This window comes from Leucoraja erinacea, unplaced genomic scaffold (genome assembly GCF_028641065.1).
Source record: "Leucoraja erinacea ecotype New England unplaced genomic scaffold, Leri_hhj_1 Leri_131S, whole genome shotgun sequence".
Taxonomy (NCBI): domain Eukaryota; kingdom Metazoa; phylum Chordata; class Chondrichthyes; order Rajiformes; family Rajidae; genus Leucoraja; species Leucoraja erinaceus.
This window is the reverse complement of record NW_026575583.1, coordinates 118,778-135,216: the sequence shown is the minus strand read 5'-3', so window position 1 is coordinate 135,216 and position 16,439 is coordinate 118,778. Positions and strand designations below refer to the sequence as shown.

General features: G+C 51.7%; 1 protein-coding gene across 1 annotated transcript in view; it reads right to left on the bottom strand.

Moving 5' to 3' along the window:
• The window catches only part of LOC129715683 (integrin alpha-X-like), a 118,714-nt gene that overhangs the window by 46,475 nt on the left and 55,800 nt on the right, over nucleotides 1-16,439 (bottom strand). Inside the window, 3 exon segments of the mRNA XM_055665542.1 lie at nucleotides 6,680-6,886; nucleotides 7,469-7,606; nucleotides 10,610-10,749. Coding sequence (XP_055521517.1) covers nucleotides 6,680-6,886; nucleotides 7,469-7,606; nucleotides 10,610-10,749 — 485 coding nt within the window.

Sequence of the window (16,439 nt, the reverse complement as noted above, 5' to 3'; positions counted from 1 at the left end):
CTGTAAAGACTGGGTCCTTCTACACCTATCCCCCTCCAATCACCACTTCACACCCAATCATCCACACCCTCTGTGCTGCAAAACATCACTTATCCAATATCTTCTTCTTCTATATTACTAAAAGTCTGATCTTGACCGCTTTTGGCCTCTGTGCTGCGATTTCCGAGAGAACGCCGCCACCTTCGGCCATCATTTTTGGCCACCTCGCTCAGAGCCCCCCTCCACCTTTCAAGACTGGAGGACTTTTCCCATCAATTAAAAATCAGAGAGATATTAATGTTTTTTTTTAATTGCCACTCTCTCTGCTGCCCCTGCTGGTGGGAGGGGGGAGGGACTATAAAACCCAGATGTAGTGTGCCTCACTCAGTCTCTGCAAGATGGAGGAAGCCTGAGGGTCATGTCTCTCTGAGCTGTGTATAACACTGAACACATGTCCACTCACATTCACATGTGAATGCCCTTAATGTGGTTCTAAAATGCTTGCAAAAAGTGTCTATTGTTTCTAAAATGGTTGCAAAAAGTGTCTATTGGTTCTAAAAGGCTTGCAAAAAGTGTCTATTGGTTCTAAAATGCTTACAAAATTGTCTCTATTGGTTCTAAAATGCTTTTAAAAAGTGTCTCTATTGGTTCTAAAATGCTTGCAAAAAGTGTCTCTATTGGTTTTAAAATGCTTGCAAAAAGTGTCTATTGGTTTTAAAATGCTGGCACAAAGTGTCTCTATTTGGTTCTAAAATGGCTGCAAAAAGTGCCTATTGGTTCTTACATGCTTGCAATAAGTGTCTCTATTGGTTCTAACATGCTTGCAACAAGTCTCTATTGGTTCTAAAATGCTTGCAAAAAGTGTCCCTTTTGGTTCTAAAATGGTTCCATAAAGTGTCTCTATTGGTTCTAAAATGCTTGCAGAAATTGTCTTTTGGTTCTAAAATGCTTGCAGAAATTGTCTCTATTGGTTCTAAAATGCTTGCAAAAATTGTCTATTGGCTGTTGTTGTGGTGGTAACTGCTTTGAAATGCTTTGAAAGACATGACTTCAGAATTAAGGGACAGAAGTTTAGAGGTAATTTGAGGGGGAACTTCTTTACGCAGAGAGTGGTAGCGGTGTGGAATGAGCTTCCAGTGGAAGTGGTGGAGGCAGGTTCATTGGTATCATTTAAAAATAAATTGGATAGGCATATGGATGAGAAGGGAATGGAGGGTTATGGTATGAGTGCAGGCAGGTGGGACGAAGGGAAAAAAAAGTTGTTCGGCACGGACTTGTAGGGCCGAGATGGCCTGTTTCCGTGCTGTAATTGTTATATGGTTATATGGTTATTGCAAAAATAAAATGGCTGCTTCGAAAGGCTGCACTGCAAAAACAAATGGCTGGTGGTGGTAATATAGAAGTTATATAGAATGTATATAGAAGAAACACGTTACTTCTTAAATATAACCAATATGCTTACAACAGTAAGGATGTCAGCTATTTTTTTTGTGTGCTCAAAGTCAAAGCTCAAAAACATGTTATTGCTTAGTTTATATTTTGCTTTAGACTAGAACTTTATGATAACTTAAAAATTGAAAAGAAAAGAAAAAAGGACAGTACAAGGTTAAAGTTTGTAAAAACATACGCACTAAGCAGCCAAAGATAAGAACTGAAATTACAATAAAATACTGCGTGAAAGGATAGTTCAGTGAGCATTTGGAGAATGGCAAAGCTGTGATATCTCTGAGTGTTCCAGGCCCAGGTTTGTGCAAATTAAAAGCCTCTCGGCTTCTTGAAGAATTCTCTGTGTCTGTGTCATTTATATCTTTAATTTGAGTCATGTAAACTACGACAGTAATTGCTTTTAAATGGCTGCACTGGAAAATAAATGGCTGTTGGGGTGGTATCTGCTTTGGAAGGCTGCACTGCAGAAAAATGGCTGTTGTTGGTGGTGGTAACTACTTTAAAAGTGTCTATTGGTTATACCATGCTTGCAAAAGGTGTCTATTGGTTCTAAAATGCTTGCAAAAAGTGTCTATTGGTTCTAAAATGCTTGCATAAAATATCTATTGGTTCTAAAATGCTTGCAAAAAGTGTCTCTTTTGGTTCTAAAATGCTTGCAGAAATTGTATTTTGGTTCTAAAATGCTTGCAGAAAGTGTCTATTGGTTCTAAAGCTTGCAAAAAGTGACTATTGGTTCTAAAATGCTTGCAAAAAGTGTCTCTTGGTTCTAAAATGCTTGCAGAAATTGTCTTTTGGTTCTAAACTGCTTGCATAAAGTATCTATTGGTTCTAAAGCTTGCAGAAAGTGTCTATTGGTTCTAAAATTGCTTGCAAAAAGTGTCTATTGGCTGTTGTTGTGGTGGTAACTGCTTTGAAAGGCTGCACTGTGAAAAAATGGCTGTTGCTGGTGGTAACCGCTTTTAAATGGCTGCATTGGGAAAACAAATGGCTGTTGTTGATGGAGGTAACTGCTTTGAAAGGCTGCCCTGCAAAAAAAAAATGGCTGTTGTTCGTGGTGGTAGCTGCTTTTAAAAGGCTGCACTGGAAAACAAATGGCTGTCGGTGGTGGTGGTAACTGATTTTAAATAGCTGCACTGGAAAAAAAATGGCTGTTGGTGGTGGTAACTTCTTTGAAAGGCTGTAATGCAAAAAAAAAGGTTGTTGGCGGTGGAGGTAACTGCTTTGAAAGGCTGCATTGCCAAAAAGAAAATGGCTGTTGGTGGTGGTAACTGCTTTGAAAGGCTGCACGGCAAAAAAAATGGCTGTTCTTGGTGGAAACTTGACATCTTCCTGTTTGCACGAATATTGATTTTAGATAAAATGCTACCACTTACAGCTGTGATATTTGACCATCTTACTCATTTCCTCGCCACTCATCAGGTGCAGAGGATTCTTCCCATCAATTATAAATAAAAGTGGTGTTAGTGGTAAAAAAAAATTGAGAATGTTTCTACTGTCAATTATGCCATGAAGGCCACGCCCCTTCCAGTTGGAGGGGAGGGATTATAAAACCCGTAAGTGTGGGTGTGGCTCAGTCTCTGCAAGATGGGGGAGAGAGAGGTCACGACTGTGAGCTGTGAATCAACTGAACACATTGAATGTCTACTGAATTGTGAGTGTGGTGTTTTGTGTGGTTTTATTGTGGTTTCACCCTGATTGAAATGGCATGAAACTGCACTTGAATTTAGTGGCCTTGCACCCGGCTTGAAGTGGCATGAAACTGCACTTGAATTTGGTGGCCTTGCACCCTGCTTGAAATGGCAGGAAACAGCACTTGAGTTGGGTGGCCCTGCGCCCTGCTTGAAGTGGTCGGAAACTGCACTTGCATTCGGTGGCCTTGCACCCTGCTTGAAGTGGTCGGAAGTTGCACCTGAATTTGGTGGCCTTACACCCTGCTTGAAGTGGCAAGAAACTGCACTTGAATTTGGTGGCTTTGCACCCTGCTTGAAGTGGAATTTCAAAGAATGGTCGGGAGTCAACTGTTAGTCCACCAGCCATTAGTGAGCTGCCAGCACATCAGACTGAGCTGGCACCTCAAGAATCCATTTGGCCCACAATGTCCATACTAACCAGTCCCTTCAGCTACAGTACCCATACTGCATCGGGGGACCAGCCCTCCCGTGTGAACATGGGACCCAACGGGTCCCACTTAGTCTAGTCAACAATAAAAATAGAGGAGATGGAGAGGCTTTTCAGAGGACAAAAAAGCCGAAAAACTCCAGGACCTGACAATGTTTTCCCCTCTACTCTTAAGGTCTGTGCCAAGCAGCTGGCACAGGTTTATACAGACATTTTAACCAGTCCATTACAAACATGTACTGTCCCTGCCTGCTTCAAAGTCTCCACTATCGTCCCTGTACCCAAAAAGGCAAGGATTACTTGTCTTAATGACTACAGGCCTGTCGCACTGACCTCTGTAGTCATGAAAACACTCGAAAGGTTTGTGCCGGCCAAGCTGAAAAATATCACAAACTGCAGTTTTCATATCGGGCCAATAGATTTGTGGATGATGCAGTCAACCTGGGCCTGCATTTCATCCTACAGCACCTAGACCGCCAGGGGACCTATGCGAGGATCCTGTTTGTTGATTTTAGTTCTGCATTCAACACCGTTGTGCCAGAGCTACTACACTCTAAAAAACATTCCGAGTTAACTGTGCCTGAACCCCTCTGTCGGTGGATCACCAGCTTCCTGACAGACAGGAAGCAGCATGTGAGGCTGGGAAAGCACATCTCGGACCCGCAAACACTCAGCGTAGGAGCACCGCAAGGCTGCGTACTCTCTCCTCTCCTCTACTCTCTCTACACCAACTACTGCACCTCGACAGACACCTCTGTCAAGCTTCTCAAGTTTGCGGACGACACAACCGTGATTGGACTGATCCAGGATGGGGAGGAATCTGCCTACAGACAGGAAGTGTCACAGCTGGCGGCCTGGTGCCATCGCAACAACCTGGAGCTCAATGTTCTTAAGACAATGAAATTGATTGTAGACTTTAGGAGATATCCCACTTCCCTCACCCCACTCACCATCAACACCACAGTCACATCTGTGGAGTCTTTTAAGTTCCTGGGAACCAACATCTCCAAGGACCTTAAGTGCGTGACTACCATCGACTCCAGTCAAAAACTCACAACAGAGGATGTACTACCTACGGCAACTGAGTAAGCACAATCTGCCACAGGCAATGATGGTCCAAATTCTACATGGCCATCGTAGAGTCTGTTCTCACCTTCTCCATCATGGTCTGGTTTGGCTCAGCCACAAGCACGACACCTGGAGGCTGCAGCAAATCATCCGATCAGCAGAGAAGATTACTGGCTGCAACCTTCCCTCCATTGATGAACTGTACACTGCAAGGGCCAGGAAGCGAGCGGGCAAGATCATCTCTGACCCCTCTCACCCTGGCCACAAACTCTTTGAATCACTTCCCTCTGGAAGGCGACTCCGGACTGTCAAAGCTGCCACAGCCAGACATAAAAACTGTTTTTATCCACGAGTAGTTGCTCTACTCAACAGCCAAAAATCTGTAGCCTCCCTTTGATCTGGTATTTTGTTAGTTCACATGCTTGATCAATGGTGTTTTATCGTTAATGTTTTATTATTATTAATGTTTAGTGTTTTCTGAGTCATTCGTAACTGTCACTGTTGTTACTTGTGGGCGGAGCAGTAAGGCAAATTCCTCGTATGTGAATACTTGGCTAATAAATGTACTTGCTTACTTACTAAATTAGTTTGTCCCAAACGGGACCGCCCTTGTCCCATATTTGAATGCTACTACTCGGGTCGAGGGGACTGTCGGGTCCCCGGCCCCACCTCCACCCGTCCCGACGTAGTGCAGCCCATGGAGTGCAGTAGCAGTACCTCGCCCGTGGCCCCTGTCAGTCGGCAGCCCGGTCCTTTCACCACCACCACTACCCCTCCTTCTCATGGCCGATCATGGGTTCACGAGCTGGACGGGGTGCTGAACTTTGCGCGCGACCTCACGCGGCCTGGGCCAAAACTCCTCAGCTGATTCCCTGGCTGGGCTTTGTGTGCAGTTCAGCAACCGGGCCAACTCATCATTCACCCAGCCATGGCCAAGTCAGTCAACGAATTGCCTTCGGGAATTTGTCCCGTATTTTGACCTTTTGCCCTTTATTTGGGATTGAGAAAGTTGGCGACCATACTAGCCTCCACCAACAACCAGCGACTGGACTCTCTAGAAACCGATGACTGGTCTCCCCTAACAACTAGCCCTAGGCAGCAGTGCCCGACGCCTGGGTTTAGGCTAACCCTAACAACCGGTGACAGGCTTCTCCCAGCAACCAGCAACAGGCCTCCCGTAGCAACGGACAAGAGGCCTCCCTTAGCAACTGGCACACAACCTAAGGCCTAGGAGTCAGGCTTCCGCCAGCAACCAGCGACAGGTCACTAGGCTTGGGAGTTAAGGGCCTGCCCCACTGTACAAGGTAATTCAAAAGTTCTCCTGAGTTCTCCCCTGATTCGAGCTCGTGTAATGTATGTAGCAGGTACGGAGGAGCTCGTGGATGTCTCGTACGAGTATAAAGTAACAATTTTTTTCATCACGAGTATTTTTTTACTACAAGATATCCACGATCTCCTACTTACCCGCTACGTACATTACACGAGCTCGAATCAGGGGAGTACACGGGAGAACTCTTGAATTACCTCGTACAGTGGGACAGGCCCTTTCGGCCTCCACTAGCAACGGACAAGACGCCTTCCCTAGCAACCAGGGCCAGACCTCCCCTAGCAACGGTGAGATGTTTCTCGTAGCAACCGGTGGTGGGGGGTGGGGGGGGGGGGGGGGGGGAGGGAACTGCCTGAGGCCTGGGAGTTAGGCCTTCCGTATCACAGGACAGGTTGGCCCTCGCATCCAGTTTACAAGCAACCGGACGGACGGAGGGAGAGAGATGGAGGGGGAGAGACGGGGAAGGGAGAGAGGGGAGAAGAAGGGGAGAGAGAGAGAGAGAGAGAGGGTACCTCCACTGACCTTCAAGGCCAGATTTCCTGAAGCCTGGGTGTTAGGCCTTGCCTAGCACTTGGCACCAGGCCTTAGAGGGAGGGAGGAAAGGAGGGAGGGTGGGGTAGTGTGAAGGAGAGAGGGAGGGAGACAGGCCTGCCCAACAATCAGTGACAGGCCGCTCAGCCTCAGGCCTGGGAGTTAGGCCCCCCCCCCCGTAGCAACATGGGGGAAGGCCCTGATACTGACCTGTGCCGCGGGGCCCTTCAGCCCATCTGCCGAGCCGAGGAAGATGTAGACGGAGCCGCTATTCCCGTCCTCCAGTGGCGCTCCCACCGCCACGTCTGCCACACCGTCCCCATTCAGATCCCCCAGGCGGGCGATGGAGGCCCCAAACCGGGCCAGAGGCTGCTCTCCTCCCTCCCCAACTAGGGGGGTCCGGGGAGAGAGGTCGCCCTGCCGGGGGAGAGGGTGCATATGAGTGAGAGGGGGAGATGGGAAGGGGGAGAAGAAGAGGAGGCGAGATAGGGGAGGAAGAGGGGAGGGAAGATGGGCGGAACAGAGGGGGGGAGACATGCGGCGGAGGGGGGGGGGGGTGAGTTAGAAATGGAAATGGGCAGGAGAGGTGTGTAGAGAGAGGGTAATGAGAGGGTAGACATAGAGAGAGGTTAGTGAGTTGGGGGGGAGAGAGAGTGAGAGGAGGAAGGGGGGGGGGTAGAGCCCACAGAGGAGATGAGAGTGGGTTAGCTCCCCCACTGCACCCCTCCACCCCACATATCCTTCCCCTCATCCCTTTATCGCACCCATCCCCTCCCCACCCCCTCCGCCCCTCGTACCTGCTCAACCGGCTCCTGCCCTCCTTACCCTTACCCATCCCCTCCAAACCCCTCTTCCCAACCCCCTCCCCCCCCCCCCCTTCCCTAAACAGAGACATCGTTGGACTTTGGGGAGGGTACTGTCACAGTGATGGTGGTGTGGGAGGGTCACAGTGACGGGGGGGGGGGGGGGGGGGAGGGAGGAGGATTAGGAGCAATATACCTCTTGGAATTTGTAGACGAAGACCATGCCCCCCGTGGCCGGCCTCGAGTGGTGCGGAGCTCCCACAAGGATCAAATCAGTCACTCCATCATTGTTCAAATCCACAGCACACAGCACCGATCCGAAATACGAGCCCATCTGGGGGAGGACATCACCTATCAGTGCCCACGGGAGGGAGGGAGGAAGGAGGGGGGAAGGGAGGAGGAGGGAGGGAGGAGGAATGAGGGGGGTGGTGGGATGAATGAGGGGGGAAGGGAGATGGAGGGGGGGAGGGAGGAGGGGAAGTAGGGAGGCGGAAGGAAAGGGAGGGGGAAAGGGAGGGGGGGGTGGAGGGGAACGGGGATGAGGGAGGGTAAGGGCAGGGAGGGGGCAGGATGAGGGAGGGGAGGGGAGAGGGAGGGTAGTGGAGATGGGGGGGAGGAGGAGGGGGGGATGTGGAGGGGGAGGGAAAGAGTAGGGGGGGATGAGAGAGCAGGGGGGGGAGGAGGAGGAAGAGGGAGGAGGGGGAGTGGGAGGGAGGAGGAGGTGGAAGGAGGGGGGAGGAGGTGGAGGGGCGCGCAGGGGGGGAGTGATGATAAGGAGGGAGGAGGAGAAAGGGGGGAGGAGGGAGGTGGGCTGATGAGGAGGGAGGGAGGGTGGGCTGATGAGGAGGATGCGGGGGGTAAGAATGGAGGGGGAGGGGGGAAGGGAAGATAAGGAGAGGGGGAGGGGGGTAGTGGGGGAGGAGGTCGGGCAGGAGGAGGGTGGGAGGAGGAGGTGGAGAATCAGTGGGGGAGGAGGAGGAGGTGTGGGGATCTGGAGGGGGGGATGGGTTGGAGGGGGGAAGGTGAGAAGGGAGGGGGATGAGGGGGGGGAGGAGGGGGGGGAGGGGGAGGGGAGGGGGAGGACGAGGGAGGAGGGAGAAGGGGGAGGAGGGAGAAGGCAGAAGGACGAGGAGGAGGAGAGAAGGGAGGTGGAGGGAGAAGGGGGGGGGAGGAGGGAGGGGGAGGGGGGAGGGGGAGACGGGAGGGGGAGAAGGAGGGGAAGGGAGGGGAGGGAGTGGATGAAGGGGGGAAGAGAAGGAGGAGGGGGAGGAGGAGGGGAGGGGTGAGGGTGGGGAGGGGAGGGAGAGAGGGGAAGGGGGAGCAGGAGGGGGGGGGGGAGGGTGGAAAGAGTGGGTGGAGGGATGAGGAGGTGGTGGAGCAGGGGAAGGGGGGGGGGAGGGGGGGGGAGGGGGGGGGGGGGGGGGAGGGGGGGGGGGGGGGGGGGGGGGGGGGGGGGGGGGGAGGGGGGGGGAGGGGGGTGGAGGAGGAGAAGGAGGGAGAGAGAGGGAGGGAGGGAGAGAGGGGGGAAGAGGGGGGGGGGGGGAGGGAAGGGGAGAGGAGGGGGGGGGGGAGGGGGGGGAGGAGAGGGGGGGAGGAGAGAGGGGGGGGAGGAGGGGGGGGGAGGAGGCGGAAAAGGGGGAGGAGGAGAGGAAAAGGGGGAGGGGGAGGAAGGAGGGGAGGAAGAGGGGGAGGGGGAGGAGGGGGAGAGGAGGAGGAGGGGGAGGTGGGAGGAAAGAAGAGGAGGGAGAGGGAGGAATAAGGGGGGGGAGGGGGGGAGGAGGGGAGGAGGAGGTGGAGGCAGGGGGAGGAGGAGGGAGGGGGGAGGAGCAGGGAGGGGGGGGGAGATGGGAGGGTTAAGAGGATGGAGGAGGACGGGGGGACAGGTGGGAGGGAGAGGAGGAGGGGGGAGGAGGAGGGGGAGGGGTGAGAAGGGATGTGGAGGGGAAGGGGGGAAGGAGGGAGGCGCAAGGGGGGAGGGGGAGGGGGAGAGGAGGAGGGAGGGGGAGGAGGAGAGGGGGGGGAGGAGGAGGGGGGAGGAGGAGAGGGGGGAGGAGGAGGAGGGGGGGAGGAGGGGGGGGGGAGGAGGAGAGGGGGGGGGGAGGAGGAGGAGGGGAGAGGAGGAGGGGGGGGAGGGGGGAGTAGGAGGTGGAGAATGGAGGAGGGGGAGGGAGTGGTTGGAGGGAGGAGGGGGGGAGGAGGGAGGGGGATGGGGAGGAGGGTGGAGGGGGGGGGAGGGAGGGGTGGGTAGGAGGGTGGAGTAGGGGGTTGGAGGTAGAGGCGGAGGTGGGAGGGAGGAGGGGGGGTAGAGGTTGGAGGGGGGCGAATGGAGGAGGGGAGGGGGGGGAAAGGGAGGAAAGAGGCGGGGGAGGAGGAGGAGGAGAGGTGGAGGGTGGAGGGGTGGGTGGAGGGATGAAGAGGGGGTGGAGCAGGGGGAGGGGGGAGCAGGGGGAGGGAGGGGGGAGGAGGGGTGGAGGGGTGGAGGGGGAGGGATGAAGAGGGGGGGGAGCAGGGGGTGGAGCAGGGGGGGGGGGAGGGGGGGAGGGGGAGGAGGAGAGGGGGAGGGGGAGGGGGAGAGGGGGAGGGGGGGGGAGGGGGGGGGGGGGGGGGAGGGGGAGGGGGGGGGGGGGAGAGGAGGGGGGGGGGGGGGGGGGGGGGGGGGGGGGGGGGGGGGGGGGGGGGGGGGGGGAGGAGGGGAGGAGGGGGAGGAGGGGGGAGGAGGAGGGGGGAGGAGGGGAGGAAGAGGGGGAGGAAGTGGGTGGAGGGAGGAGGAGGGGAGGAGCAGGGGAGGGGAGGGGGGGAGGAGGGGGAGGGGGTTGAGTAGGCGGGTGGAGTGGGGGGTGGGGGGGAGGAGGAGGAGGGGGGGAGGGAGGGGAGGGGGTACAGGTTGGAGGGGGAGGATGGAGGAGGGAGGGGGGAGAAGGGAGGAAGAGGGGGGGAGGAGGAGGAGGTGGGACGAGGAATGGGGGGGAGAGTGGAGGAGCGAGAGGGAGGAGGATGGAGGTAGGGGGAGTGGGGAGGGGGGGGGGAGGAGGAGGGGGAGAAGGGAGAGGTGGCAGGGGAGGGGGAGTGGGGAGGGGGGGAGGGGAGGAGGGGGAGAAGGGAGGGGGGAGAGGAGGGGGGAGGTGGGAGAGAGGAGGAGGTGGGGGGAAGGTGGGAGGGTGAGGAGGAGGGGGGAGGGGAGGGGGAGTTAGGGGGAGGGAGGGGGAGTAGGACGAGGGGAAGAGGGAGGAGGAGGGGGAGAGGGAAGGGAGGGGGACGGAGAGGGAAGATGGAGGGGAGAGGAGGGAGGGGGAGGGGATAGGAGGGAGGCCCCGCGGGAGGGGAAAAGGGATCTCACCTGAGTGCTTTCTATTTTCTTTGTGTGGTGAGAGAGCCAACGTTGGTTATAGACCAGCACCAGTCCACGGTGTCTGTACCTCGGTGCCCCAGCAACGTAATATCTCCCTCTGCTGCCCCGGGCCTCCTCCACGCTGTACCCTGGGGAGAGGAGAGAGTCACCAGTCCATCTCTCACACCCCCTCCGCACCATACATGCCCCAGCCCGTCTCTGTGACCCACCTCTCCCTGTCTCACTGCTGCACGAGTGTATTTAAACTAAATAGTGCGGGGGTGGAGACAAACTGGAAATACAAGGATGGAGTTAACGGGAAAGAGAATATAAGAAAAGCTAAGAAAGACACCAGAATAAACGGGGCAGAAAGCTCAGGAAGGGATAGGAGAGCATGGCCAAGTGAACTAGGAATCGATGTGAAAGGTGAGGGGAGTAATGGATTAAAAGTATTATGTATGAATGCGCAAAGTATAAGAAATAAAGTGGATGAGCTTGAGGCTCAGTTAGAAATTGGCAAATATGATGTTGTGGGAATTACAGAGACATGGCTGCACGAGGGCCAGGGCTGGGAACTGAATATTCAAGGGTGTACATCCTATCGAAAAGACAGACAGGTGGGCAGAGGGGGTGGAGTTGCCCTGTTGGTGAGGAATGAAATTCAGTTCCTTGCAAGGGGTGCGATAGAATCCAGAGAGGTAGTCAATATGGATAGAACTGGGGAATTGTAAGGGTAAAAATACCCTAATGGGACATCTACAGGCCCCCAAACAGTAGCCTGGATATAGGGTGCAAGTTGAATCAGGAGTTAAATTTGGCATGTCATAAAGTAAATGCTACGGTGATTAAGGAAGATTTCAACATGCAGGTAGATTGGGAAAATCAGGTTGGTACTGGACCCCAAGAAAGGGACTTTGTGGCCTGCCTCCGTGATGGATTCTCAGAGCAGCTTGTATTGGAGCCTACCAGGGAGAAGGCAATTCTGGATTTAGTGTTGTGTAATGAGCTGGATTTGATAAAGGGAACTCAAGGTAAAGGAGCCATTAGGAGGCAGTGACCATAATATGATATGTTTTAATCTACAATTTGAGAGGGAGATGGGAAAATCGGAAGTGTCAGTATTATAGTTGAACAAAGGGGACTATGGAACTAAGAGCGAGGAACTGGACAAAGTTGACTGGAAAGATACACTAGCAGGGATGACAGTGCAACAATGGCAGGTACTTCTGGGAATATTACAGAAGGTGCAGGATCAGTTCATTCCAAAGAGAAAGATTCTAAAGGGAGTGAGGGGCGAACATGGCGGACAAAGAAAGTCAATGACAGTATAAAAATTAAAAAGTATAACACAGCAAAGATGTGCAGGAAGCCAGAGGATTGGGAAACTTTTAAAGAGCAACAGAAAATAACTAAAAAGGCCATACTTGGAGAAAAGATGAGGTACGATGGTAAGCTAGCCAAGAATATAAAGCAGGATAGTAAAAGCTTCTTTAGGTATGTGAAGAGGAAAAAATTAGTTATGACCATAGTTGGACCCTTTAACACTGAAAATGTTTTTTTTAATGGGGAACAAAGAAATGGCAGATGAGTTGAACAGAGGCACACTGGTGCACACGTAACAACTTGTCACTAAACACCTCCAAGACCAAGGAGCTGATTATTGACTTCAGGAGGTCCCATAATGGAGAATATGCTCCAATCTCCATTTACGGGGAAAGTGTGGAGAGAGTATCCAGCTTTAAGTTTCTGGGCAATCACATTTCAGAGGACCTCACATGGTCCACCAACACCGCTGCGCTGGTCAAGAAGGCACAGCAACGACTGTTCTTCCTGAGGACATTAAAAAAGACTGGTCTGCCCCAACAGCTGCTGACAACGTTCTACCGCTGCACCAGAGAGCATATTAACGTATAGCATCTCTGTGTGGTATCTCACTGCACGAAGGCGGAGAGGAGAGCTCTTCAGCGAGTCATCCACAGAGCGCAGAGGATCATTGGGACAGAGCCACCAGCCTTAGAGGGCATCTACCACACACGGTGCCTCAGGAAGGCCGTCAGCATCCATAAAGACTCATCACACCCCTGTAATGGACTGTTCGAACTACTTCCCTCCGGCAGGCGTTACAAGGCCTTCTACGCCCGAACCTCCAGACTCAGAAACAGCTTTATTCCCAGAGCTATAGCGGCTCTGAACCGGCCCTGCTGAGTGCCCCCCACCCCCCTCGGATGGTCAAGACACACAGCTTATTTATTTATTTTAACCATATAACCATATAACAATTACAGCACGGAAACAGGCCATCTCGGCCCTACAAGTCCGTGCCGACACAAATTTTTTTCCCCTTAGTCCCACCTGCCTGCACTCATACCATAACCCTCCATTCCCTTCTCATCCATATGCCTATCCAATTTATTTTTAAATTTTAAATCTTAAATTTTACTTTTCTTTTTCATCGGTTGGAGCTTCATACTAAATCTTGTTGCACTGACGTGCAATGACAATAAAAGATATTATTATTATTATTATTACTTTGGATCTGTCTTCACTAAGGAGGACACAAACAATCTTCCTGATATAGTAGTGGCAAGAGGATCTGGGGTGACGGAGGATCTGAAGGAAATCCACATTGGGCAGGAAATGGCGTTGGGTAGACATATGGGACTGAAGGCTGATAAATCCACAGGGCCTGATGGTTTGCAGCCCAGGGTACTTAAGGAAGTGGCTCTAGAAATTGTGGACACACAGTTGATCATTTTCCAATGTTCTATAGATTCAGGATCAGTTCCTGTGGATTGGAGGGTAGCTAATGTTATCCCACATTTTAAGAAAGGCAGGAGAGAGAAAATAGGGAATTATCGACCAGTTAGCCCGACATCGGTGGTGGGGAAGATGCTGGAGTCATGAAATAGCGGCACATTTGGATAGCAGTAACAGGATCGGTCCGAGTCAGCATATATTTATGAAGGGGTAATCATGCTTGACTAATTTTCTGGAATTTGTTGATGATGTAACTAAGAAAATGGACAAAGCAGAGCCAGTGGATGTAGTGTACCTGGACTTATAGAAAGCATTTCATAAGGTCCCAAATATGAGATTAGTGGGCAAATTCTGAGCACATGGTATTGGGGGTAGAGTGTTGACATGGATAGAAAATTGGTTGGCAGACAGGAAACAAAAAGTAGGGATTAACGTATCCCTTTCAGAATGGCAGGCAGTGACTAGTGGGCTACCGCAAGGCTCGGTGCTGGGACCGCAGCTATTTACAATTTACGTTAATGATTTAGATGAAGGGATTAAAAGTATCACTAAGGAAGACATAAATGATCTGCCGGAAATAGCAGGGGCTCGCGGGTCAAAGGAGGTGGAGGAATTGAGTGAGATCCAGGTTAGTCGGGAAGTGGTGTTGGGTAAATTGAATGGATTAAAGGCCGATAAATCCCCAGGGCCAGATAGGCTGCATCCCAGAGTACTTAAGGAAGTAGCTCCAGAAATAGTGGATGCATTAGTAATAATCTTTCAAAACTCTTTAGATTCTGGAGTAGTTCCAGAGGATTGGCGGGTAGCAAACATAACCCCACTTTTTAAGAAGGGAGGGAGAGAGAAAACGGGGAATTACAGAACAGTTAGTCTAACATCGGTAGTGGGGAAACTGCTAGAGTCAGTTATTAAAGATGGGATAGCAGCACATTTGGAAAGTGGTGAAATCATTGGACAAAGTCAGCATGGATTTACGAAAGGTAAATCATGTCTGACGAATCTTATAGAATTGTTCGAGGATGTAACTAGTAGCGTGGATAGGGGATAACCAGTGGGTGTGGTGTATCTGGACTTCCAGAAGGCTTTCGACAAGGTCCCACATAAGAGATTAGTATACAAATTTAAAGCACATGGCATTGGGGGTTCAGTATTAATGTGGATAGAGAACTGGCTGGCAAACAGGAAGCAAAGAGTAGGAGTAAACGGGTCCTTTTCACAATGGCAGGCAGTGACTAGTGGGGTACCGCAAGGCTCAGTACTGGGACCCCAGCTATTTACAATATATTAAATGATCCGGATGAGGGAATTGAAGGCAATATCTCCAAGTTTGCGGATGACACTAAGCTGGCGGGCAGTGTTAGGTGTGAGGAGGATGCTAGGAGACTGCATGGTGACTTGGATAGGCTGGGTGAGTGGGCAAATGTTTGGCAGATGCAGTATAATGTGGATAAATGTGAGGTTATCCATTTTGGTGGCAAAAACGGGAAAGCAGATTATTATATAAATGGTGGCCGTTTGGGAAAGGGGGAGATGCAGTGAGACCTGGGTGTCATGGTACACCAGTCATTGAAGGTAGGCATGCAGGTGCAGCAGGCAGTAAAGAAAGCGAATGGTATGTTAGCTTTCATAGCAAAAGGATTTGAGTATAGGAGCAGGGAGGTTCTACTGCAGTTGTACAGGGTCTTGGTGAGACCACACCTGGAGTATTGCGTGCAGTTTTGGTCTCCAAATCTGAGAAAGGACATTATTGCCATAGAGGGAGTGCAGAGAAGGTTCACCAGACTGATTCCTGGGATGTCAGGACTGTCTTATGAAGAAAGACTGGATAGACTTGGTTTATACTCTCTAGAATTTAGGTGATTGAGAGGGGATCTTATAGAAACTTACGAAATTCTTAAGGGGGTTGGACAGGCTAGATGCAGTAAGAGTGGTCGCGATGTTGGGGAAGGTCAGGACAAGGGGTCACAGCTTAAGGATAATGGGGAAATCCTTTAAAACCGAGATGAGGAGAACTTTTTTCACACAGAGAGTGGTGAATCTCTGGAACTCTCTGCCACAGAGGGTAGTTGAGGCCAGTTCATTGGCTATATTTAAGAGGGAGTTAGATGTGGCCCTTGTGGCCAAGGGGATCAGAGGGTATGGAGAGGCGGCAGGTACGGGATACTGAGTTGGATGATCAGCCATGATCATATTGAATGGCGGTGCAGGCTCGAAGGGCCGAATGGCCTACTCCTGCACCTAATTTCTATGTTTCTATGTTTCTATGTTTCTATGTATCATTAGCAAATTTGCAGATGACACAAAGCTGGGTGGCTGTGTGAACTGTGAGGAGGATGTTATGAAGATGCAGGGTGAATTGGACAGATTACGTGAATGGGCAGATGCGTGGCAGATGCAGTTTATGTGGATAAATGTGAGGTTATCCATGGTGGGAAAAACAGGAAGGCAGATTATTATCTGAATGGTGTCAAGTTAGGAAAGGGGGAATTACAACGAGATCTAGGTGTCCTTGTTCATCAGTCACTGAAAGTAAGCATGCAGGTACAGCAGGTAGTGAAGAAAGTTAATGGCATGTTGGCCTTTATAACAACAATAGTTGAGTATTGGAGCAAAGAGATACTTCTGCAGTTGTGCAGGGCCCTAGTGAGACCATACCTGGAGTATTGTTGCAGTTTAGGTCTCCAAATTTGAGCAAGGACATTCTTGCTTTTGAGGGAGTTCAGGATAAGTTCACGAGGTTAATTCCCGGGAAAAAACCTTTTCATCCAGAGAGTTGTGAATCTGTGGAATTCTCTGCCTCAGAAGCTCAGAAGGCAGTGGAGGCCAATTGTCTGGATGCTTTCAAGAGAGAGTTAGGGCTCAAAAAGATAGCAGAGCCAAGGGATATGTGTTGAAGGCAGGAACAGGGTACTGATTGTGGATGTTCAGCCATGATCACAGTGAATAGCGGTGCTGGCTCGAAGGGCCGAATGGCCTACTCCTGCACCTATTGTCTTTCACCCCCTCCCCTCAACCCCCTTCCCATCGCTGTGACCCATCCCATTTAGACCCAACACCCCTCCCCCCTCTCCATGACCCCCTC